The sequence below is a fragment of the Protopterus annectens genome, chromosome 5.part0 (genome assembly GCF_019279795.1).
Source record: "Protopterus annectens isolate FY-2018-M chromosome 5.part0, PAN1.0, whole genome shotgun sequence".
Classification (NCBI taxonomy): domain Eukaryota; kingdom Metazoa; phylum Chordata; order Ceratodontiformes; family Protopteridae; genus Protopterus; species Protopterus annectens.
This window is the reverse complement of record NC_056735.1, coordinates 497,521,336-497,546,562: the sequence shown is the minus strand read 5'-3', so window position 1 is coordinate 497,546,562 and position 25,227 is coordinate 497,521,336. Positions and strand designations below refer to the sequence as shown.

The window sequence follows — 25,227 nt, the reverse complement described above, 5'->3', positions numbered from 1 at the left end:
GTGAAATCCTCCTTCGCTATGCACTGCCGGGGTGCACAGTGCAATATCACTGTTGCAGTATTCATCAGCTGTGGGATCTCCTGCCAAGGATAGTCCAAGTTTCGTCCAGTATACCAAAGCCTTTATTACCAAGGAGTGTCACATCTCAGATGTATGCTCCCCATGCAAGAGTAGGGTATAAAGGTGATATACAGCTGCCTCCAAACCAGAACTGAAGAGATCCAGGAGAACCAGGACCCCCAGTGGGAATGTATATACAGAAAAAAGAAGGAAAGAAGATTAGAACCTTTCAGCCAGAAAGAAAATACTACCCATGGAAAAGGAGAAAAAGAATAGAGGTAGGAAGAAGGGGTTTCAGAAGTGAAAAGAAAGATCTCTACTGTTTGGGTAAGGTTTTACACAACTGTACTTTTTGACAAACCACGATTAAAAGAAATTAATTATACAGCTCTTGTACACTCATCAAAGGCCTAAGCTGTCAAAGATATACTTTCCTGTTTGCAGTCTCGTCTGTGCTAACATGGTTTTGTGGACAGTGTGAGTAGCTGTGCAGAAGGGGAGGTATGCATTGCTAATATGTACTGCTAGAGATTTTCAGCCAGATGATTGTATCTGGCTTTCACATTTCTATAACCAGTAACCACATCTTGCATTAGCCGTAAAGAAAGAACGATATGAAGTCAGTTATATGTTTACGATTGTTTCTCACAACTGCAGTTTTTCATGGCATTCATTAAATGGTCTCAGACAAAGCCAGGGATTATCAAAACACGAACTATGTTTTTTTTTCTCGGTTACAGCAGTACATGAGATAGTTGATTTAACTAGGGGGCTGCAGATTTTTTTTTTGTAAAGTATTGCTCCTTTTATGGAAAAGTATTCTCACTAGGCTACTGGAGACTTGAAAAGTTAAAGAGTACCATCATGCACTTAAAGGGATTTTCTTTTTGTTCGCCTTGACAGAACATATGGTAATGGACTGTGTTTTGTTAATATAAATTCTAGAAACAATCAAACAAAAAAATGCATTACATGTATTTTTTGCAACCTTATATGAAAACATTACTTCCACTGAGACTGTACCACTGTAAGTATTAAGAATGGGAACTTTGTAAATAAAAAGCTATGTGCACCTCTCCTCTCATTTACAGCCCAGATTAGCTTGGTTACTCCACTGAAATATCACTTACTACCTTGTTGTGTGACAGTGACAGTAGAGTTCTTAGTTATCTGAACAGTTAAAATTGAGTTGTTTGGGAAGAAAAAAAAATAGGAGCAATAGACAAAATGCCTGAAAAATAAATTCAGAGATGCAGGAACATAATTTTCTAAGAGATAATGTTGTTAGCTTTTAATAGTGTAGTTTCCAGTTTTCTAGTTTTGCAAGTTAGTAGAATAATGAGAAGAAGTTTAAACCTATCTCATGGGTTGGGGAAACATGTAAATGTTCTAGCATATCCCTGTTTGGTCTGTCTATGGGTTATCTGTCTGTGGGTTATCTGTATACAACATGTAAGGGTTAAAAACTACCTTGAGCAAGTAAGGCTAGGCTTCTTAAGATCCTGACAGATAAATAGGCTAGCAAGTCCCTACGAACCTGTTTCAGACACAGAAATATAACTTATTCTGGAAGAAAATTGGTATTCAGATTTGTTCCATAAAGCAGTGATGTTAAATTTTCCAGAGGAAGGGGAATGGAGAAGAGGGAACTATGTATAGACTTAAAAGGAGCAACAAAGATCAACTGTTTTTGGAAAGGAGGTTGGATACCTTTTTCGAATTTCCTAACTGCGATCATCAATATATAGATATGGCTGTGGAAGTGTGCATTTACTGGCCATGTAGTTGTTGCAGTATCCATAATTCAGGAAGATTTTAGGGTACTCATTTCCTGCTGTTTTTTTTTTTTGTTTCTGCAGTAGGTTTCTAATTTTACAAGTTACTTATGACAGGTAGTTGTGCATCATTGTGCAGTGTGAATTTATGTTGAACTAAGTGTAGCTACTGGAAGGACTACTAGGTACACTTAGCACAGGCAATAAGGTAGAGTAAAAGAAAATTGCACGTTGCTATCTTATGTGTAGCGATAGGCATATTTGCAGGTGTCCCTGGTGGTTAAGGCGGGACAAGGAAACACTCTAGCTGATGTCTTACGCCAGAGTCCATGACTTTTCAGATAAGTCTGCATTAAAGTCAGAGTGACCAGAATCTTATCACGTTATAAAGAAACTCTGTCATTTTGATTTTGATACAGTATTTGCTGTATTTTTATTTTATTTTTTATTTAACAGTTGTTTACTGGAAAAGTCCGACTTGGAATGAAGCCTATTTTCAGTGGAGGCCTGGGGAGAAATGTTTCAGATGTATGTTTATGTAATATATTTTTATATCACATCAGATATCTTTATATCATAATTTGTTTTTAACTGTAGGCAGGCACTTTACTGTTGTAAATAGTGGTGGTAATTTTGTAGTTGTAAAAACAGATGAAACCCCACAGACTTGTCTAATTTTTGTTTTTCTTTAAAGAAAAAGGGAATGTTTATGCAGCTGGAGGCAACAATGAAGGGCAACTAGGAGTTGGAGACACCGAGGACAGAACAACCTTCCAGCAAGTAGAGTTTTTTACCAACAAGCACAAGATTAAGCATCTCGCAGCTGGATCCAATATATCTGCAGCTTTAACTGGTTAGAGTCTCTCTTAATAAAACACTATTACCCACAGAAAATATGTTTGGCGATACCTGGTAAATGTTGTTACGGAGGGGCTTTTTGTTTTTTTTTTGTTTCAGGAACTGCTTTAAGTGGTTAGATCATTCTTGCAAGTCAGAGAACTTGAACTGTTAACCAAATAACCAGGATTTTGAAAAGCGGAGAAAAAGGAAGAAGCTTTTGCTTTTGTGGCTTGACCTACAGATTCAGCTTCAGTTGTTAAAAAAGTGTGTTTGTTTTAATTTTATTAAACTGAATTTCTTGAGTTCTGAAAAAAATAAAATATCACAGGTTTAGATTATAATTTGCTTTATAGTTGCTTCTATTAGTGTATAGTTCATATTCTGATATTTTTCTGACCTTTTCATTTACAAAGTGAGTCACATCTGTAGCCTGTTTGTATTATTTATGATAGACTTGGTGTACATCATTTTAAAATGATTATTAAACATTATTTTAGGGCTATTATAGTTTTTGTTTAAAACTGTTGAATCAAGCACAAAGATTCATACATATTTACTAGGCTACTGATCTGTGAGGATCTTTAGCCTAACCCATTTTCCCATGACGTCTTTTAGCCCTTGTAATTTAAGCAGAAATAACTCTGAGATGTATAGAACATCTACACGTTATACCTATCCTTCAGGGATAAGGATTCTAAACCAGGGGGAATTTGTGGTTTCCTATCCATTCATCCAGATTATGTTTGAATAGAGATGGAAAGTACTTTGCTTTGTCTGAAGTTGTATACAATTCCAAAGAAGTGGTATTCTCTATGATACATATCTATCCCTCCAACATGTTCTATTTATATAGCAGAAAAGATGAAAATCTCTTGAGCAGGTGTTTATTCCACCATTGTATTTGCTGATGTGCAATAGATCAGAGAGGTTAGGGTCTGTCTGTTCAGGCTCTGTACCTGACGCAGAAATAATTCCTCAGTAGCCTGTATGATACTGAGAAGAGGGACAAGGCCTTGAGGTGATCAGTGTAGTTTTTATGGTTTAGGCGCTTGATTTTAAATTTTTTTTATAACAAGGAACATCTTTATTAAATTATCACTTATAGCATAGGCAATCATACATTTATATAAATGAAAACAAAAAAACATATTGATGTAATCTTAATTGCAAGCATTATACATCACAAACCATACTGACGTAGGGACAGATTCAATAAAGCCTAATCTAAGTGTACACGATATGTATTCAAGAACATTCTTATCAAGTTTTTTGTGCTTTCTAGTCACTCAGAAAGATTACACGAAGTGTACACATAGTCTGCACTTTGTGGTAACCTTTATGAATCCCTGTCAGTATTTAAAGGTGCAAGAATATCACTAGGAAAACTAAAATTAGGAGGAAGAAAGTGTGAGTTATGTCTGTGTTGTCTTTTCACTCAAAACGGTGTACACTTAGTGTAGGTTGTATTGAATCCTGGGGATAATTTTAGTTGCAAACATTATACATCACTTATAATCTACCCAGTCATTGTCATTCAGGCATTACATAGCTCATTCAAATCCTGCCTTCTTTTAAACCTCATTCCTTCCCTGTATGTATTGTTCCCACAATTCCCATTTTTTTCCTAAGTATTCAAAATCCAGTTGTTTTATTTTTGTTACAATATTCACTCCTTCTAGTGCTATTCATTTAGACTTTGATTTCCATTTTCTAGTAATAGTTTTTTTGGTAGCCACCATAATTAGACTCAGCAAGGCGTTACTATGTTTCTGCAATTCCAATTCTGTATCATAGCTCAGAAAAATCATTTCCCTTGATACACCAATTTGGTCATCGAGTATCTCTGATGCAGTAGTCTGCAGTGAATATTTGAAGTCTGCCAACTCATTACAGTCCCAGAAAATATGTTTCCAGTTACCTCTTTATTCCCCATCACACCTAACATTTACTGTCTTCCCCAGGAAAAATTCTCTGGATTTTACCTGGGGTATAAAAATACCTTTGTAAACATTCCAAGCAAAAATCCTAAATCTTGTACATTTTGTTGCATATTTGGGAGACGTACATATATCCCTTCATTGTTCCTTTGTGAATTACTTATCCAATCTCTCTTCCCAATCCTTTCTGAATTCCTCTGATTGTTTCTTACTGTTAACATGCAATATTTTATATGCAATACTAAATATTCCTTTTTTAACACCAGCTTCTGTTGTATATTCCACTAAGAACACTACCAGTGCTAGTCTTTCATTTAGGACCCCCCCTATTTCTTTCTGTTTGCCTATACCCTGATATCAATCCTAGATAGGGAAGGCCATCTCTACCTGCAGTCCAAATACATTCTTGGTGTCTTCCCATTCTGTTACCTTTCCCTCTCTAGTTATTTGCTCCCAATACCTTGGTTCCTTTGCCAGTTTTCTCCCGTAAATTACAGACCCCTCTTGCCTATTGCCTTTATCCCTAATTGCAATCATCCCAATTGGCAGAATCTCCTTTCTCCATTCCCATGTTGGCTTAGTTCTTAGAATACTTTCTGCTACTTTATGACTATAACATTTTGTATGATTATTGTTATTCTCCTTAAATGTCTGCATCCAAAATCACAGTCTCTCCTTGTTTCTTGAGCTTCCACCCTGTTTCATTATCATCACTTTCCACTTTGAATTATAAGATCTGATGTTGTCAATTTTCATTGTGTCCTCAACTGTTAGGTTCAGATCTGATCCTCTGATCTGACTTGGCTGTTCCTAAAGCTTGTGGCAAACAAAAAGCTCTTGAGCTCTTTCCTTACCCATAATGCACCAACACCTAACATACCACAGATCTTGTTTGCCGCTTTTCACGAAAAAATGTGGTCAGCCTCAGCTTTTGAGTTTTTCTCAGATAAGTGTGGTTTCTCTTAGTTTCTTTTTTAGTTCTGTCGTAAAGCTTATTAATATATTATTCCATTACCCTTCTTACATTTGGTGTAATTCTTGTTTATCATAGTTGGTAATTCGTTTCTTGTTTCTTGCTGTTTTTACACGCTAGTGTAGTCGTCCTTACCATTGTTGTTTTTTCTTTTTATGCTTTATCCTCCTTAAAAAAAGGTTCTTTCTTTTCTTCTTTTCTGCTTGCTGGTATGTCTAAAAAAGGATCTTCTAGTTTCAAAAACTGTCAAAAATCTGGGCACAAATTGCCCCTTTCAGATGCTCATACATTATGTGTTTACTGCTTGAGTCATCAAGAGCTCCAAGAGGATTGTATAATTTGTAAAAACTTCAATCCTAGAGCAGTTGTTGATTGGAAAAATAAATTAATACTAAAGGAATTGTTTCCATCAACCTTCGGTGAAGCTATTTCTGTGGCTCAATTCCCCAAAACAAAAACTAAGTACCTACTTCCTCAACTCCATCTTCAGAGCCACTGAGGAAAAAGCCAAAATGGATCCAAAACCAGTTCAGATCCACTCTCCTTCGGATTTGACAAAGAAGTCAACATATCCAAGTTCTTCAGGACTGATGAAAAAAATCAACAGATCTAGCTGCTTCAGATCTGAAGATCCTTCCCAGGGCTAAATATTTACTAACATTGGACATGGTGCCTTCCAGGGTTCCCTTTCCTTTTTTGGAAAGGCATTGTTCCAGGTCACTGTCCCTTGCCTCTTCTCGTTCTTCCAGGATTTTGATTGAGGAAGATGTGGACAAATGATGAGGAAGTTTCTCTCAGCACAGATACAGATGGGTGTTTTACCAGCTCCTACTCCCTTGGGTCAGGAAGCATGTCCATCTACCACACAACCAATACTTACTTCTTCTCTGATCCCTCCAGTTACTTCAGAGTCCCTGGATCTCAACCTTCCAGGTCAGAGTCCCTGGATCCGAACTTTCCGGGTCCGTCTGATTCGAATCCGAAGATAGCTTTATCTTCGGATCTGAAGCTTTCTCTGAGTGTACTGACTCCCACATCTTTGGATCTGGATAACTCTTGGAGCTGAAGTTGCTTTGTCAGGTCTGAGGAGTCGAGCTAAACTAAAAAAGTATATATCAAAGACCAAGCACGGCTGAAACGATGACAATGAAAAATATAAAAACAATTTATTATAATGTAAGTGCTTTTGTGCTCAAAAACAAGCACTTCATCAAACAAAATACCTGTAAGGTAGTAATCAATTTACTCTTAGCCTTTTCAACCTTATTAGGTCCTCTAATACTGTTAGTTACATTTTGCAATACTAAAAAACTAAAACTTCTTCTACTTCTTTGGGCTTTTGCCGGTTAGGGGTTGCCACAGCAGATCACCTGTCTGCTCATGATTGGCAGTAGAGTTTTACGGTGTTAAGTTGCCAGCCCGGCGCCCAACCTTCCACTGAATGAACAGGATGATGGACCCTGAGTTATATGAATATTTTATTTTAGAGCACCCTCTCCTGCCAGTGATTCATGGTTTACCTAAGGTGTATGTATAAAGATGCTTATTAGCCCCCCCCACACACACACACACACACACACACACGCACACACTTCGACCAATTGGCTCTGGGAGTGGCTGGCTCACTGAGACAATTTCCATTTTTCTTGAGCATAAAATTAGAACAAGAGACACTCAGAATTTTCTGGAGACATTATTTGAATGTAATGTTAACCATGATGCATCTAACTATGTTTTAGTGACTGTTGATGTTAATACTTTATTTACTGTTATTCACAATTTGGAAGGGGTGGAAGCAGTGAGAGTGTTTTTACATAAGCACAGTCAGTATTCAAATAGTTTCATAGGTAGGTACTAGGCTACTAGCCTTAGGGCCTATATAAGCCTAGCCAAATGGTACCCTGGCTTTTGCCACCCAAGAAAATAATTTTTCTGTGCCCCTGTCAAGCAGAGCCACAGAAGTGATCCCCGGGGTGAATTTCCTATCTCCCATCCAATCATCATGGTTTTTCTTGAAGAGTGCTAATGAGGAGCTTTGTTTGATATTGAAAGGTAGTTTGTTCCAGAGTATGGGAAGTCTCTGGGACAGGAATCTATCCCTCCATCATGTTCTGTTTATTGTGGTGACAAGGTTTAGGTCCCTAGAGAGTGTAGCTCGAAGGGATTTCTTTAAGTGGAGCATGTCCAACAGCTCTGGGTTTGACAGCTTTGTATGTTAAGCAGAGATAGCCTCTGAGTAGGCGATATGTGACAGAGTAAAGCTGAAGTTTTTTGAGTCAGTCTGCGTAGGGCATCTTTTTGAGGCCAGTAATCCTCTTTGTGAGGTATTTCTGCGGCCTTTCCAATTGTTGTAGATGTCTCGTGAGGTACATACCAAAAAGCGCGTTGTACTCTATAATGGGTCTAATGAGTAGAGGGGAACAATGACCTCTTTTTTTCCTGGATGAGAAACCTTTTGTGATGAGGTGTGCCATGCAGACGGATTTCCTGACTACTGTGGCGATGTGATTATCAAAGGAGAGACTACTGTCCACCTGTGTCCCAAGGTCTCTTATCACACTTTTGGTGTTAAGTAGACTACTGCCTATGTGGTAGTTCATGGGTACAAAGGTTTTACCAAAAGGGATGACAATGCACTTTTTGGCATTGAGCTTGAGGCCATGGCTTTGACACCAGGCATCTGTCTCAGTGAGGCCCTTTTGTAGGATGTCCACATTGTTAGGAGTTTTGATTATGGCTCCTAGTTTGCAGTCATCTGTGAACGTTGTTAGCCAAAGACCTTCTGTGTTAGCCTGTACTTCAGAGAAGTAGGTACCAAACAGGAGAGGACCTAGGACTGAACCTTGTGGTACTCCACTTGTCACTGGTCTGAAGTTGGATTTAGAGTCTGCTACTTTCACAGTGTGGGTTCTGTCAGTGAGCCAGTTGGCATCCCATCTTGTGACATAGGGATTTATATGTAGTTTAGTGAGTTTATCTATAATTCCAGAGTGGGGAATGGTGTCGAAAGCCTTGGCGAGATCTAGATAGGCTGTATGGACCACCTCACCCTCATCTACGGCTTTGGTGACCGCTTCAAAGAAGTCTGTCAGGTTTAGGAGACATGATCTGCCTTTTACAAACCTGAACTGGGTAGGGTCCAGAGTTTGGAGATTACCAGTGTCATTGTTTATAAATTCCATAATGATATGTTCCATAGCCTTGCAGACCAGGCTCGTCAGACTAATGGGGCGGTAGTTCCCAGGGTCCGTGGTGGCTCCCCCTTTGTGGAGTGGGATAATCGTTGCTGTGCACCATTTAGTGGGCACAAAGCCTGAGGTGAGGCTATGATTGAACATGGTACTTAGATGGGGTGCCAGTTCGTTCTGTAGTTCATGTAGAACTGGGATGTTGTCAGGTCCCATGGATGCTATGTTCTTGGCTTTGAAGAGTGTGTTTTTTACCTGTGCAGCCGTGATTACAGGAACTTTGCATTCTTCCGGTATAGAGATGGGCCCTTTAGAGGGTGAGAGAGGGGTAAAGCTAGCACTGAACGTATCTGCCAGGATGTTGGCAATATCAGTTGGTTCTGTATATTTAATGCCATTGTGCTGTAACTCAGAGCAGATCTGAGTGTTGCCATTGAGATTCTTGACATAGCTATAGAATGCTTTGTGGTTGTCCTTAGAATCAGTGGCGATTTTGCTTTCGTAACTAGCTTTGGAGGATTTTATGAGGGATCTTAGCTTCTTACTGAGGCTGACCACAGAGTTCCTCCAATCAAAAAATGACATGGTCTTCTTGATTTGTACATTTTAGGATCTTGTTTTAGAAAACAATGCTTTTGTTTTTAATGAATATATTTATCTTGAGAAGGTTGGTGTAGCTATGTGCACTTCCTGTGCAAATAGCTATGCCAGCCTTGTTATGGCTAGTTTTTAGTGAACATGCTTTTTCATCATATTTGAAATATTTCAAAATATTTGTGGATATTTTCCTGTTGTGAGATGGTCCTGTTTATTACATCAATTTATTTTATACCTTGAAAGTACCATGAGTTATCTTAGCTTCACTAAACGTATGGCTTTTGATGCTGTTGATTTTTTAGATGTTCATTTATTTAAAGGTGAAATGGGTATGCTAGAGCTGAGTGTTTATAGGAAGTCTTGTAGAAGGAATACCCTTTTGCATCGTACAAGTATGCACCCTGGATATGTGTTTAATAATATTGTTAGGGGTCAAGCTTTCAGAATGTCGAGGCTGCATACTGATGATAGTTTGTTTTATCAAGCTTTTGATGACTTATGTCATGAATTATTGGATAGATGATATTCTGAGTATGATTTTACTTTAACAAAGGATATGTAGAAGCTAGGAAGAATTCTGCTAAGCCATATTTTTCTAATACCTTACATAATGTACGCCCTAAGAGAAATATATTGAGATAATAGAGTTAGACCTGTACTGACCTATACTAGTGATGTCAACAAGATATGTAGTATTATACATAGGAATTGGCCGATTCTTGTATCAGATAAGAAGATAGGTGAAATTGTTAGTCTGAACCAAAGTTTCGTTTTAAGAATAGTTTGTCTCTTAAGAGGTGACTATGCTATCATCATGGTAAGAATCCCATACAAGTTTCTAATAGGAAGGGTACATATCGATGTTGTGACTGCACTGCTTGTTTATTTATTTCTGATTGTAAAGTATTTGCTCATCCAGTAAATGATTTTATATTTACTCCAAAGATTTATGTTGATTGTTTTACATGCAACCTTGTTTATTTGGCTTCATGTAATAAATGCTTCTATGTGGGGAAGACCTGTAGGTCTTTGATGGAACATCTTTTGGAACATATTGGATATATAAGAAAGAAAGATGTTGCTAGTGCCTGTGGCTGATTTTAAAGATCATAGTTTTAGTTTTTTATTATTGCAAAATTTAACTAACAGTATTAGACGAGGTGATTTACCTAATAAGGTTGAAAAGGCTGAGAGTAAATGGTTTACTACTGTATAGGCACACAAGTTTCCTAGCCTGAATGGTAGAATATCTTTAAAACCTCTATTGAAAGATCTTAAATTATTACATTAATTGTGTAATTGTTTGAATGTGAATGAGTTGTATTATTTAATGGCTCTACATTTTAGTGTATTTTGTCTGATGAAGTGCTTGATTTTTGAGCATGAAAGCACTTACGTTATAATAAATTGTCTTAATATATTTCATTGTTATTGTTTCAGCCATGCTTGTTCTTTGTTATATACTTTTTTAGTTCGACTTAGTTTTACTTTTGATATACCAGACCTTTACTGCCCATTTTCGGCTTTTTACTTGTGTTTGAGTTGGAGTCAACTCTAAGGTTTTTGGAGCAGTCTGTACCCTTCAGACTTTCATTATTGACTTCCTCCAGGGAAATTGCTGTTGGGAGAGAGGGAGGGAGGTAGCAGTCCAGAAGCCTGCCTTTTCTGGGGTCCAGAGTCTACTTTCTCTCCAGAGCGGTCTGCCTTCGAGATAGTGAAGAGAATATTCTCTGCTGCTACAGGACGGATGGATCCAACCCCCTTGGATCCACAGTCTGGTTCCCAAATGTCTCTGCATTTGGAGCCACATCATTCTATGCCATAGGGACAGCCAGGTCAAGACCCACAGACTCCCCCAGCAGGGCTTTATGATCTGTTCTGACACTTCACCTGATTATCCCACCAAGGAAGTCCCTAGGAAGAGAAAGTGCAAGAGAAGGCACCTGGACTCTCTGCAAGAGTCAGTCACTGAGGATACTGATCTCAATGAGGGAGAAGGGTCCCCACAATCACTTTTCATTTGGAGATGTTTTTGAGATCCTTAAGGAGAGAGGTGGTTGGTCTTCCAGCACACCTTCAATAGAGGAATCAGTATTTCTGGAGGCCTTTGGAGTTGACCTATCTTCTCCTGGGTTAATCTGCCCACCGACAAGCTCACTGATTTGATCTCTAGGCAGGTTAGGAAGGAATCTAACTCAGTTGAGCCAATCCCTAAGAAGCCAGATCGGATTCTGGCTCCACCAGTTGGGACGGAATTCTGAGGTAAATGGGTGCCTGTGGATGCTATGGTTGTGGTGGTGGCCACCAAGAAACTTGCTGAGCAAAGTTCTTCTATCTATCCCCCTAACATGGAGTCTAGGGCAGTGCATAAATTTGAGAAGTGTGTATATGCCTCCGTGACCTTTGCCCTTAGGTCGCTGAACTGTTTGGAACAGTCTTACAAGACTGTAAAGGGATTTGATCAAAGAACTTTCAAAATCCCTTTCAAGGACCATTACTGCTTAGGCTCAATCTTCTGTTGACCTTCAGTTGGCTACTCTCCAATTCATTTAAAATTTGTCCATGACTCATCTCACATGCAGCCAAATGTGCCTCAAGGGCAGCAGGTTCAGACATATCTATTAGGGGACATACCCTGATGTTCTCATGTGATTCTGCAGAGCCTTTCAAGTCCTCATTTGTCAATGCACACTTTGACGGCAGTTCATTGTTCAGACCAAAAGCGAAGGACACACTCTTCAGGTGTGAAAAGGATGAGAAGATCCTCTCTGCAGTGAGCATACATTTTACAACCCCCTCAGATATCCTTTTCTAGGAATCAATGAGGTGGTCAGAAAATCTGGTTCAGAAAGTTCCAGGGTCCTTTCCAGGACACACGTGGAGATAGTTCCTATAGGGGCAGAGGAGGGGACTCTAATGGACGACAATACCTAAATGGCAGAGGAGGCCCACAAAACCAGGGGTCCAGAGATTCTTTCTGTGATAGGTCCTATCAGTGCTCCTGAAAGGAGGCCTGATTGTCCCCCTCAGGGAATAGAGAGTTGACTATCTCTACACCATAGAGCCTGGCTAGATATAACAAAAGATACTTGTGTGCAGGGGATTATTTCCAGAAGTTATATAATTCTGATGTCCTTCAAGAATGCAACTGCAGTCCTGACATAAGGGTTGTCCTGCCTCAGGCAGCCCTTCGGTCGGCCGGATTCCAAAGTCTGGGTCCGGCGTCGGCTGATGTCTCCTCTTCCCCAATGTCAGAGCGGCTGGGGTATAAAAGCATCAGCCAATGCCATCTTCTTCAGTCTTTCTTGCCGCGCGGTGCCCGAAGCAGAAGCAGTTCGCAAGTGCCGGTCGGTCAGCTCCTGTGTTTTCAGTCACCGAAGTCATCAAAAAGGTAAGTACCCCGTTGGGGAACATTTTTCTTGCCTCAGCCGATGTCAGAAAAAATTGAAAAGGTTAATAATTGTTTGTCTTGTGGTAAACAAATACCTCATAAGGACTTCCATTCTTACTGCCTTCCCTGCCTGGGCCCTGACCACGACGTCTCGGCCTGTGCTTGCTTTAATAAGCGCACACTCAGGCGCCGGGCAGAATTTGCCGAAGACTTTTTTGGCGAAAATTATGCTTATATCATGCCGTCGGAACAACCGACAGCACATATTTCCAAAAAACGCAAGGACCGGGACTGACATCCTCGGCCCGCGTCGTTCCACCGATACCATGCCTAAGCCTTCCGCGAGTGCATCGGTCTCTTAGGAGGCAGTAATTCTACCGCTCCAGGCCGACAACACCGCTTTACCGCGTACTTCGGTCCCAGAGGTTTCCCCATGCCGGTTGTTGATTTTCCTCCCGAAACCGAAGCTCAAGATTTACCTGACACCATACCAGTGGATAAAGTTACTCCTGCACGTGGGGCAGCTAGGCCTCCGGTCTCCATGTCCATCAAGGCCTACACACGTGCTAAGGCTGCCAGCCAGGCTAAGGCCCATCCTCCTAAAACTTTTTCCCAGGGTCCCTCTTCTGATAAACAGATCATGACCCTAGCTGCAGATCTAATCTCTCTAATCAGAGGTTCTCAGTTGCATCCAGACAGGGGTTCTCAGCCTCCTGCAGATAAAAGGCCTAGGACTGAGCAGACAGATACCCTCTCTTCGGATGAAGCCTCTAGGGATTCAGAGCACTCAGATACCCAGGAAGAATCCTTCCAGGCCTACGAGGACTCTGATGCTGAGGAATCAATTTCTTCTGCCTCTCCTCCAGAGGATATTTCTTTTGGAGAAGTTCTCCACTCCATGAGAGAACATTTTCAGTGGCAGGGTCAGGAATTTTCTGACTCCAGGAAAAGGCTACGTACCTTCCTTAAGTTACCCCAGCACAGACCATTAGCTATTCCTCCAGTGTTGGATGTCTTGGATGATGTATACTCAGACTCCAGTGCTTCCCCTGATTCTCTCCCTCCTGCTCCTGTCAAGCCAGACAGATATTACAGGGTTCCTGAAACTCATAAGCATCTCTTTAAGGCCCACTCTGTGGATCTAGAAACTATTTCTCAGGGGCCCAAAGGAGTGGCTACTTCCTCGGCCAAAAACCCTTTGCCCGCAGACAGGGAATCAAGGTCCCTGGAGAGATGGGGCTAAAAAGTTTACACCTCTTCCACCTTTGCCATGAGGTCACTTAACTGTCTTTTTCATATGTTTCAGTACCAGGATTACTTAGTGGATGATTTGCAGAAAAAGTTAGCCTCTCCTGAGCCTATAGATAGAAAGGCATTGCAGGATTTGGTTCATAACACTCAGCAGGTTAGCAGTAATTTTCTTCAGTGTGGTTATGATGCATTGGAAGCGTCATGTAGGGCAGCTATGACAGGGGCTGTTATACGTAGACATGCTTGGCTGAAAGAACAGCCACTGCCAGACCATGTTAAAGTAAAGCTCCTAGATGCACCTCTGGAAAAACAGAAGCTTTTTGGTGCTAATGCACAGGATGTGTTGAAGTCTATTGAGGAAAAGGCTAAATCAGTACAGACAGTCAAGGATTTCCTCCAGGTTCAGCCACCCAGATTCAGCAGGAATTGGCCTTCAAAGAATTGGTCCTTTCCAGACACTGACAGGTTTCAAAGGGGAAAAAACAGGCGTGCTCGAGGTAGAGGGTAATACCGAGGCTCCTACAGGGGCCGCCAATGGCAACCACCAAATCAGAGAAGTGGTGCAGGGAGTTCAGCTGCACCACAGGGACAATCACAATGACTTGACTTTCACTCCGCCGACCAAGGCTCAAAGAGAAGCACCTCTAGGCGGAAAATTATCTTTATTCTCAAAGAACTGGCACATTTTAACCAAGGACAAATGGATTCTGGACATAGTAGACAAAGGATACAGGTTCCACTTCCACACCTTACCGACGAGACATGGCATGCCAAATCTGCCACAAAATCAAAGGGCAGAGGCACTCATACAAGTTTCAAAGCTGTTACAAATAAAAGCAATAGAAAAGGTTCCTCCTCAGGAACAAGGCCAGGGATTCTTGTTCCAAGAAAAGAAAAGCAATGGAGACCTATACTGGACTTGTCCGCTCTAAACACTTTTCTCATTGTGCCAAAATTCAAAATGCTGACTTTACAGCAACTCCTTCCCATGCTGGGCAAGGGGTCTTGGCTGGTTACTCTGGACCTCAAGGAGGCATACCTGCATGTCCCAATCAGACACAGTTGCAGAAGATACCTCAGATTTCTTGCAGGGTCAGAGCATTATCAATTCTCAGCATTGCCGTTTGGCTTATCTACTGCGCCCAGAGTATTCACGAAATGCCTGGCATCAGTAGTTGCACATTGCAGGCTCCAGGGGATTCAAATATACCCTTACCTGGACGACTGCCTTATACAAGCAGACAGCAAAGAAACCTTGATAAGAAACTTGGACTATGTCATTCAATTACTACAGGCTTTGGGATACACAGTCAACATTCAAAAATCAAGACTACTGACATCCCAACAGATTTTTCTAGGAGCCAAATTGGACACACAATCACAAATGGCTTTCCTCACAGAGGAGAAACAAGAACATTTACCAGATTACTTCAAAAGCCTAGCAAAGCTCACCCAGCTGACCGCAAGGAAAATCCTGCAGGCCCTGGGGTTCATGGCATCTTGCATTCTTCTGGTACCTCTGGCAAGACTACACATGAGAAAGTTACAATGGTACCTAAAAAGCTTATGGTCTCAACACAGCCACAATCTAGAAGACGTAATACCACTCATTCCATGCCTGCAAAGGGAATTTTTGTGGTGGGCTCAAGCAAGTCATTTAAACAAAGGCATGTCTTTCACCAAACCTCTAGCAAGTCAAATCATTACAACAGACGCCTCAGATCATGGATGGGGGGCGCACATGGAGGGCAGATGCATTCAAGGGCAATGGACTCCCAGGGAAATGCATCTGCACATAAATCAAAAAGAGATGTTGGCAGTGATACATGCAATCGAGGCCTTCGGTAAATCCCTTCAACAAGGTCATCTGCTAATAAGGACAGACAACACCACTGTCATGTGGTATATAAACAAGCAGGGAGGCACTCACTCTTACCCCTTCTGCAGACTAACAATGACTCTTTGGGAAAAGTCCCTGAATCTGAACATCCACTTGCAATCCCAGTTTGTTCCAGGCAAGGACAATGTTCTGGCGGACAGGCTGAGCAGAAATTTCTTGGATCCGCACGAATGGAGGCTGCATCCACACATTTTCTCACAAATAACAAGTGCATGGGGAAGACCGGACATAGATCTCTTTGCTTCTCACCTCAATCATCACCTGGAGAAGTTCGGTTCAAGGACGCACCATCCTCTAGCCTGGAGAACGGATGCTCTCTCCTTCAGCTGGAATTCCCTAACAGTGTATGCATTCCCTCCTCTACCATTACTGACGAAGGTGTTACTGAAGATCAAAGCAGAACAACCAAAAGGAATTTTGATAGCTCCAGACTGGCCAAGGCAGCACTGGTATCCATTGCTACTGAGCATAACTCACACCAAACCGTGGCCCTTGCCTCAATGGCCTCTGCTTCTAACTCAGCACAATTACAGGACTGCTCATCAAAACCTGCAAACATTGCAGCTGACAGCTTGGAGGGTTCCATGACTTTCACCCATATCTCTCTTTCCAAAAAAGTACAAGAAATCTTGCTGGAAGCGCGCAGACCTTCCACCAGAAAAACCTATTCAGCCAAGTGGAAGAGATTCATCATCTGGAATGCCAACAAGGGTCAGGATGCATCAGTAATGAGCATACCACAGATATTAGACTACTTGGCAGAAATGTTTCATAGTGGCCTCTCATATTCTTCCATAAAAATTCACGCTTCAACAATCTCAGCAAAATACAACTGTGACCCACCTGTGTTTTTGCATCCCTTGCTAAGACAGTTTCTAAGAGGGATAAAGAATATCAAACCTCCCAGAAAACCACCAATACCTGCATGGGACCTCAATTTTATCTTGGAAAAATTAACTCTTCCTCCTCCTGAACCAGCAGCATCTTCAGAAATGCAATTTCTCTCCTGGAAAACGGTTTTCCTGTTGGCAGTTACCTCAGCAAGAAGAGTCTCAGAGATACAGGCCCTCATGGCAGTACCTCCCTTTCTCATTTTTCATCAGGACAGAGTTTCTCTAAGAACCAATCCTTCATTCATGCCAAAAGTGATATCCAGGGTGTCTCTAAATCAAGCAATTCACCTGCCTACTTTCTTTCCCAATCCTCAAAATAAGGGGGAAAAGTTGCTGCACACTTTGGACATACACAGACAATTACGCTACTACTTGGACAGAACAAAGACCACCAGAAAGTCTGATCAACTATTTGTAGCCTATGCTGCTGGAGTGCAAGGAAAGGCAATCTCCAAACAAACAATTTCAAAATGGATTGGACACTGCATCAGATTCTGTTACTCTTTCCATGGAAAAGGTGTGCCAGCCAATATTAGGCCACACTCCACCAGAGCTATAGCCACATCCACAGCCTTTCTAAGAGGAGTGGCTACAAAGGACATTCTAGAGGCTGCTACATGGAGCTCTGTGCATACATTTACCAAACACTACAACCTGCCTTTATACTCCAGATCACGAGCAGGCTGCAGGGCATTTTAGTTACACCATCCCTTTCTTAGATCCTACCACCCCCAGCTTGGCTATGGTATTCAACCCATATGTCAGGACTGCAGTTGCATTCTTGAAGGACATAGTACAGTTTTGTACCTACCATAAATGTAGATGTCCGATAGATATGCAACTGCAGTCAGGTTTTCCCTCCCTCCTACCCCTCTGTAATTCTCTTTTTTGGGTCCACTCCCCCTTTTTCAAATTAGCTGGGGATATCTGTTATGGTGTATCTGTTTATTACTGTTGTGCATGTCTGGAATTTTTATCCATTCTCTAAATTTAGCCTTCCTTGGAGGGCACCTGGCATCTGGGGCAAGAAACACTGAAGAAGATGGTGTCGGTTGATGCTTTTATACCCCAGCCGCTCTGACATTGGGGAAGAGGCGACATCAGCCGACGCCGGACCCAGACTTTGGAATCCGGCCGACCGAAGGGCTGCCTGAGGCAGGACAACCCATATGTCAGGACTGCAGTTGCATATCTATCGGACATCTACATTTATGGTAGGTACAAAACTGTACTTTTTCCCTTCCACCTCCAACTGTATGCAGAATTCTCGATGTTCCACCCAGTCAGAGGAAAACAGCAGCAATAGAAATACAAAAGCTGCTAGAAAAAAAAAAAAAGAGTCATCCAAGTGTCCCCACAAGACCAGATAGAATCTGGAACTTACTCAAGATTCTTTTTAGTGCCAAAACAAACAGGGGACTGGAGACCAATTTTGGATTGCAGCATTTTGAACAAGTCAGTTCAACATACAAAGTTGTGGATGGTCATGGTTCAGTCCATTCTACCGTTCTTGGGCAAAGATGACTGGATGTGCTCGATAGACCTTCAAGATGTGTACTATCACATAAAACTGAACAGATGATCCAGAACGTATTCATGCTTCTGACTGGGAGACAGTCACTGTCAGTTCAGAGCACTGCCCTTTGGCCTCACCCATGGCCCCTAGGGTGTTCAGTAAATGCATGACAGTGGTAGCAGTTCACTTGAGACTTCAGTGATTATGAGTGTTTCCATATCTAGATGACTGGATCATTACTGCCCCAACCAGGCATCTACTAGTACAAGCAAGCGATAAAGTACTCCACACTTATTCCCTTTTGGGAATAACCATAAATTAAAACAAGTTTCAGTTACAACTGACTCAGACCTTGGAATTCATAGGAGCAGTGTTCAACATGATATCACTGAGAGATGTTCTTCGTGTTTCACTGTTGCAGTCATCACACTTGGGTTATCCTGCCAGAGGTAGCCCTCAGTCTGCCCGAATACCAGAGGCTTAGTATTTCTGCGTCGGTTGCTGTCGCTCCAGAACTGACGTCAGGTCATCAGTGGTATAAAAACAGGCAGCCGACGCCATTACATCTGTCTTACTTGATGAGGAGCCCAAAGCAGAAGCAGATGTTCTTCGTCTCACATTGCTGCAGTCATAACCTGTGGGTAGTCCGCTGTCCTCGGTCGGCCCGAATACCAAAGAGTTAGGCTGGTGTTGGTCATGGTCGCCCGGAGCTGACGTCAGTACGTAGTAGTACTTAAGCGCATGACCGATGCCATATCCCCAGTCTTTCTTGCCGCGTGGTCCGAAGCAGAAGCAGCGTTTGCAAGTGCCGTTCAACGTTCTGAAATTTTCTATTTTCGAGTTTCAGACCGAAGACCAAGTTGGGCTAAGTACCCCGTTGGGGAAAATTTTTGTCTTTTCTTGCCTCAGTTAATCCGGATGTCAGAAAAAGTTAATAATTGTATTTCTTGTGGACCTCATAGGGACTATCATTCTCTCTGTATTCCTTGCTTGGGGCCTGAGCACGACGTAGTCGGGTGTCGCTTTTGCGCTAGATTTAATAAGCGCACCATTAAACGTAGATTAGACTGTGCTAGGCTTGTTTTCGGTAAGCGGTGTAACTACAACATGCCGTCGGATCCTCCGACGCCCGCTACCGCTAAAAAGCGAAAAGATAAATCTTTAAGGTCTAAACCGGATGAGTCGTCCATTGCGGACGCCGGTTCTATGGAATCTACGGTTGAATCTGTGGATCCAGCCGAGGTCTCGGCTGAATCACAGGGGGAACCTTTACTTTTGCAGGAGTTGGCCCCTCAGGAGTTAGGCCAGGCCGAGGGTGCTTCTCAAGTATCTGTAGTTCCATCTTTACAAAAGGTTATTAGGCCTTCTACCTCAGTGACTAAAGGCCCTGCTAAGGCTAAACCTAGTCTTACTGGTATGGGCCATAGCTCTAGTTCTTCAGGTTCTGTCCCTAAAAAACATATGTTGAAAATGGCAGAGGATTTGATTACTTTGATCAGGGGTTCTATGCCTCCTCCACAGAAGAGGCCTAGGGTGGAGACAGATTTAGAGGGAATGGAGCATTCTTCAGATTACTCTGAGTCCTCAGCTGAGGATATTCAGGAATTTCCTCCCTATTCAGATTCGGATGCAGAGGATTCCTGTCCTTCTGCTTCACCTCCAGAGGATTTTTCCTTTTCTGAAACTTTGCATTCCATGAGGGAGCATTTCAAGTGGGAAGGTCAGGATTTTTCAGACTCTCGAAAAAGGCTTAGGGAATTTTTGTTTTTGCCACAACATAGGCCTTTGGCTATTCCCCCTGTTTTAGATGTTGTTCAGGATGTTTTTTTCTGAAGCTTCACTTAATCCTGATTCTTTACCCCCTGCCCCTGTCAAGCCTGATGGGTATTACAGAGTTCCGGAGGCACACAAATATTTGTATAAGAGTCCTAGAGCTGACCCGGAAACTATTATTCAAGGGCCGAAGGGTGTCAGGGCTTCTGTGGTTAAGAATCCAGTTCCCTTGGATAAAGATTCTAGAGCGTTGGATAGGTGGGGGAAAAAAGTGACCACCTCTTCTACGTTAGCTATGAGGACTTTAAATTGCCAATTTCATATGCTGAAGTATCAGAACTTTCTGTTAGGTCAATTGAAATCTAAGGTAGATGCTTTATCTGAGGGTATAGAGTGTAAGGAATTGCAGGACTTGGTTCATACTTCAGATCAAGTTGGTAAACATTCCTTGCAGTGTGGCTTCGATGCTCTTCAGGCTTCATCCAGGGTGGCTGCTACTGGTTCAGTTATTCGTAGACATGCCTGGCTTAAGGATCAAAATTTGTCAGAGCATGTTGAAGCTTGGATTTTGGATGCTCCTCTTCAATCTGAAGTTCTTTTTGGTTCCCCTGTGGAGTCAGTTTTGAAAAAGATGGAAGATAAAGCTAAGTCTATGCAGACGGTTAAGGATTTTTTGCAAGTGCAGCCCCCTAAGTTTAGCAGGAATTGGCCTGCAAGAGGATGGTCCTACCCTTCTTCGGATTATCAGTCTAAGGGCAGGTCTAGACGTGGTAGGGGCAGGGCTCACACTCAGGGTTCTTTCAGACCTAGGACTTGGAGTTCTCCTGCACAATCTTCTGGTGAGGGCAGGGGTCAGCCTTTTTGTAAACAGACCCAATGACCTGTACCTTCAGCTGCCAGATCCTTCTTTTCTGGCAGCTCCTCTAGGAGGAAAGTTGGCACTTTTCAAACAAAATTGGCATTTGGTCACCCAGGACAAATGGGTGTTGGAAATAATAAATCAGGGCTACAAGTTTTATTTTCACACTTTCCCTCCTTTCAAAGGCATGCCAGATGTACCTCCTCAGCAAAGGCTGGAGGCTCAGGAACAAATTTCTTTGCTTTTACAGATGGGAGCAATCCAGGTGGTACCTCCGTCAGAAGTAGGCCTAGGGTTTTATTCCCGTCTATTCCTAGTGCCAAAGAAAGGAAACACTTGGAGGCCAATTCTGGATTTGTCCATTCTCAATACATACCTAGACATTCCAAAGTTCAAGATGTTAACATTACAGCAACTTCTGCCTATGCTAGGCAAAGATCACTGGATGGTAACTCTGGATCTCAAAGAGGCCTATCTTCACATTCCTATCAGGCCCAGCTGCAGGAGATTCCTGCGATTTCGGCTGGTACTTCTCATTATCAGTTCTCTGCATTGCCCTTTGGTTTATCTACTGCCAGGGTGTTCACAAAGGTTCTGGCTCCTGTAATAGCTTTCTTCAGACTGAGGGGAATACAAATTTATCCTTATCTGGACGATTGCCTGATTCTTGCTCAAGACAAAGACAAGTTACTTCAACATCTACAGTATGTAATGGCAGTTTTAAGGTGCCTAGGGTATTCTGTGAACGAAATAAAATCCAGTCTAGTACCCTCTTAGGACATGTGCTTTCTGGGTGTGAGACTGAATACAGCCTCTCAGATGGCTTTTCTGACCCCGGACAAACAAAGAACTCTTCACCTGTACTTCCAGCAATTATCAGTACTGTCCAGGCTGACTGCAAGGACAGTCCTTCAAGCCTTGGGGTTCATGGCATCTTGCATTCTAGTACTTCCCAATGCCAAACTGCATATGAGGAAGCTACAATGGTATCTCAAAAGTGTATGGACTCAACACTGCCACGATTTGGACACTGTCATTCAGATAATGCCTTGCATCCAGAAGGAATTCTTGTGGTGGGCACAGGAATGTCACCTAAACAAGGGATTCTCTGTGACCCGAACAGAGGCGAGTCAGATCATAACGACGGATGCCTCAGACCTGGCTTGGGGAGCACACTTCAATGGGAAATGGATTCAAGACACGTGGCCTCCCAGACTACAGCATTTGCATATCAACATGAAGGAGATGTTAGCAGTCCAGTTTGCCCTGATGGCTTTCAAGGGCCTACTTCAACCAGGACAGGTGTTGATTCGAACAGACAACACTACAGTCATGTGGTACATCAACAAGCAGGGGGGAACCCATTCTTACCCTCTCTGCAGACAAGCAATGATATTGTGGGAGACCGCTCTGAGTTTGCACATCACTCTTCAAGCACGGTTTCTGCCAGGAGCACAGAACTCCCTAGCAGATGTACTGAGCAGACAAATTGTGGACCCCCACGAGTGGAAATTGGATCCTCAGGTATTCCAACAGTTGACAATGGCTTGGGGAACTCCAGACATAGATCTGCTCGCTTCTCCTCTAAATTTCCAACTACCAAAATTTTGCACAAAGCTGTTTCACCCAAAAGCTTGGAAAGTGGATGCTCTATCTTTCAGTTGGAACAACCTTCACGTCTATGCTTTTCCTCCTCTGCCTCTCCTTCCCAAGGTACTCTTGAAAGTCAGGCGGGACAAGCCTTGCATGATTCTAATAGCACCAGATTGGCCACGTCAGCACTGGTATCCTCTGCTGAGGAGTTTAATTCAGGAGCCTCCTTGGCCTTTGCCACAGCTTCCTCACTTGTTGTCCCAGTCAGGCAGTCATTTGCTGAATGTCAGGGTGCAGTCCCTGCATCTAACGGCCTGGCGTATTCTGTTTTAGAGCCTGTGGGATCTCAACTTCCTCAACAGGTTTTAGATGTCATTTTGGAAGCCAGGCGGCCCAGCACTAGAAAAGTTTATGCTGATAAATGGAGGAGATTTTTTCTCTGGAGCGCAACAAAGGGCTTTGATGTCTCGGTGCCTAATTTGAGTTTTACACTACAGTACCTTACTGAATTACTGGACAAGGGTTTGTCATTTTCCTCTGTGAAGGTTCATGCTGCAGCCATTTCTGCTCACTATGATTGTGACCCTCCTTTATTTTCTCACCCTTTGTTTAAGCAATTTCTTAGAGGGGCAAAAAATATAAGACCCCCACGTAGAGCTCCTACTCCTTCCTGGGATCTCAGTTTTGTGTTGGAGAAGCTTACTTTGCCTCCTTTTGAACCTGCAGCTACGTCTGAATTGAAGTTTTTGTCTTGGAAGACTGCTTTTTTGTTGGCCATTACTTCTGCTAGGAGGGTATCTGAATTGCAGGCTCTCATGGCAGTTGAACCCTTTCTGATATTCCATAAGGATAGAGTTTCTTTGCGTACTAACCCTACTTTTATGCCAAAAGTGATTTCTAATGTGGCCTTGAACCAGTCTATCCATTTGCCTACTTTTTATGCTGATCCCCAAAATAAGGGGGAAAAAGTCTTGCATTCTTTGGATATCCACAAGCAGTTACGTTACTATTTGAACAGAACTAAGGAGTTCAGACAGACTCAACAGTTATTTGTTTCTTTTGCTTTGAGTTCACAAGGGAAAGCAGTTTCAAAGCAGACTATTTCAAAGTGGATTGGTCATTGTATTGCTTTTTGTTATTCTCATCATGGGAAGAATGTTCCTGCTGGGATCAGACCTCATTCCACTAGGGCTACTGCCACATCTACTGCTTTTTTGAGGGGTGTAGCTACTAAGGATATTTTGGAAGCAGCTACTTGGAGTTCTGTTCACACTTTTACTAAGCATTACCATCTCCCTCTTTTTTCTAAGTCCAGGGCTGGGTTTGCCACTGCAGTCTTACAGGGCATGTTAGCAGCCCCTAATGCTTTTTAGTTTGCCAGCCTCCCTTTTCCTTTGCTTTGGGATTCTACCCACAGGTTATGACTGCAGCAATGTGAGATGAAGAACATAGTACAGTTTTGTACCTACCATAAATGTAGATGTTCGAGGATCCACATTGCTGCAGTCCTATTTTCCCTCCCTCCTTCCCCTCTTTTGTTTGGGGTTGTTGTTGTTGTTGTTCCTTTGGGATAATTGTTATGTTCTCCCTGGTGGTTGTTGGACATTTTCTTTTTTGGCTTTGACCTTTCCTTTTTAAGGCCTTCTGACATCTGGGGCAAGAAAGACTGAGGATATGGCGTTGGTCATGCGCTTAAGTACTACTACGTACATATCGTCAGCTCCGGGCGACCATGACCGACGCCAGCCTAACTCTTTGGTATTCGGGCCGACCGAGGACAGCGGACTACCCACAGGTTATGACTGCAGCAATGTGGATCCTCGAACATCTACATTTATGGTAGGTACAAAACTGTACTTTCGCATGAATGCCAGTCAGCCGCTACCTGAGTTTTCGTTTCCGAAATTTAAGTTTTAGTCTTTTAAAGCTAAGTACCCCATTGGGGATCCTTTTTTAGTGCTCTAACCGATGTCAGAAAAAGTTAACAATTGGCTCGCCTGTGGAAAGCAAATACTACACCAAGATTTCCATTCTTACTGCGTCACCTGTTTAGGCCCAGACCAGGACATCCCTCGCTGTCAGTTTTGTGCTTTGTTCAACACCAGAACTATACACCATTGGTTCCTTATCACAGCTAAATACTTTTGCTGTCAATCTCTGTATTCCGAAATGGCTTCAGTAAGCCATCCGACTACCGATCTTCCGAAAAAACATAAGGATAAAGACAGAGACAGACTGCACAGGTCCAAAACTGCCGATGATGCTTTCGTTAAGCTAGTCGACAGTTTGCCAGTACTCAGTGAGATGCTTTCGCAGCCCCTGATGCCCGCTTGTATGGATTCACAGGCCGCTATGCAGTGTGACTCTTCTTAGACTACAAAACCTGTGGATGTCTCTACCTTGGATGGGTCCGGAGCCACTGTGCAGGCACCGGCTTCTGAGGAAGTTCTTCGTACTACCGATTTTCGACACAAACCAACAACTTCTTTCGTGTTTTCAGTTAATTCTCAAACTACCAAGTTTCTAAGATCCAGAGTACGAACTACACCTAAAAAAATGACAACCCAACCTCAAGCACATGCTTCCATGCCTCAATCTCAGATGCTTAAAATGGCGGAAGACCTTATCATGATGATTAGGGGGAGCCAGCCTACCCCTGCAAAAATGAAAAGAGACTTGTC

General features: G+C 42.4%; 1 protein-coding gene across 1 annotated transcript in view; it reads left to right on the top strand.

Moving 5' to 3' along the window:
- LOC122802170 (X-linked retinitis pigmentosa GTPase regulator-like) overlaps positions 1 to 25,227 on the top strand; it is a gene marked incomplete at its 5' end in the record, with an annotated part of 1,226,514 nt that overhangs the window by 536,365 nt on the left and 664,922 nt on the right. The window contains one exon of the mRNA XM_044071841.1: positions 2,530 to 2,688. Coding sequence (XP_043927776.1) covers positions 2,530 to 2,688 — 159 coding nt within the window. The remainder of the gene's footprint in view (positions 1 to 2,529; positions 2,689 to 25,227) is intronic.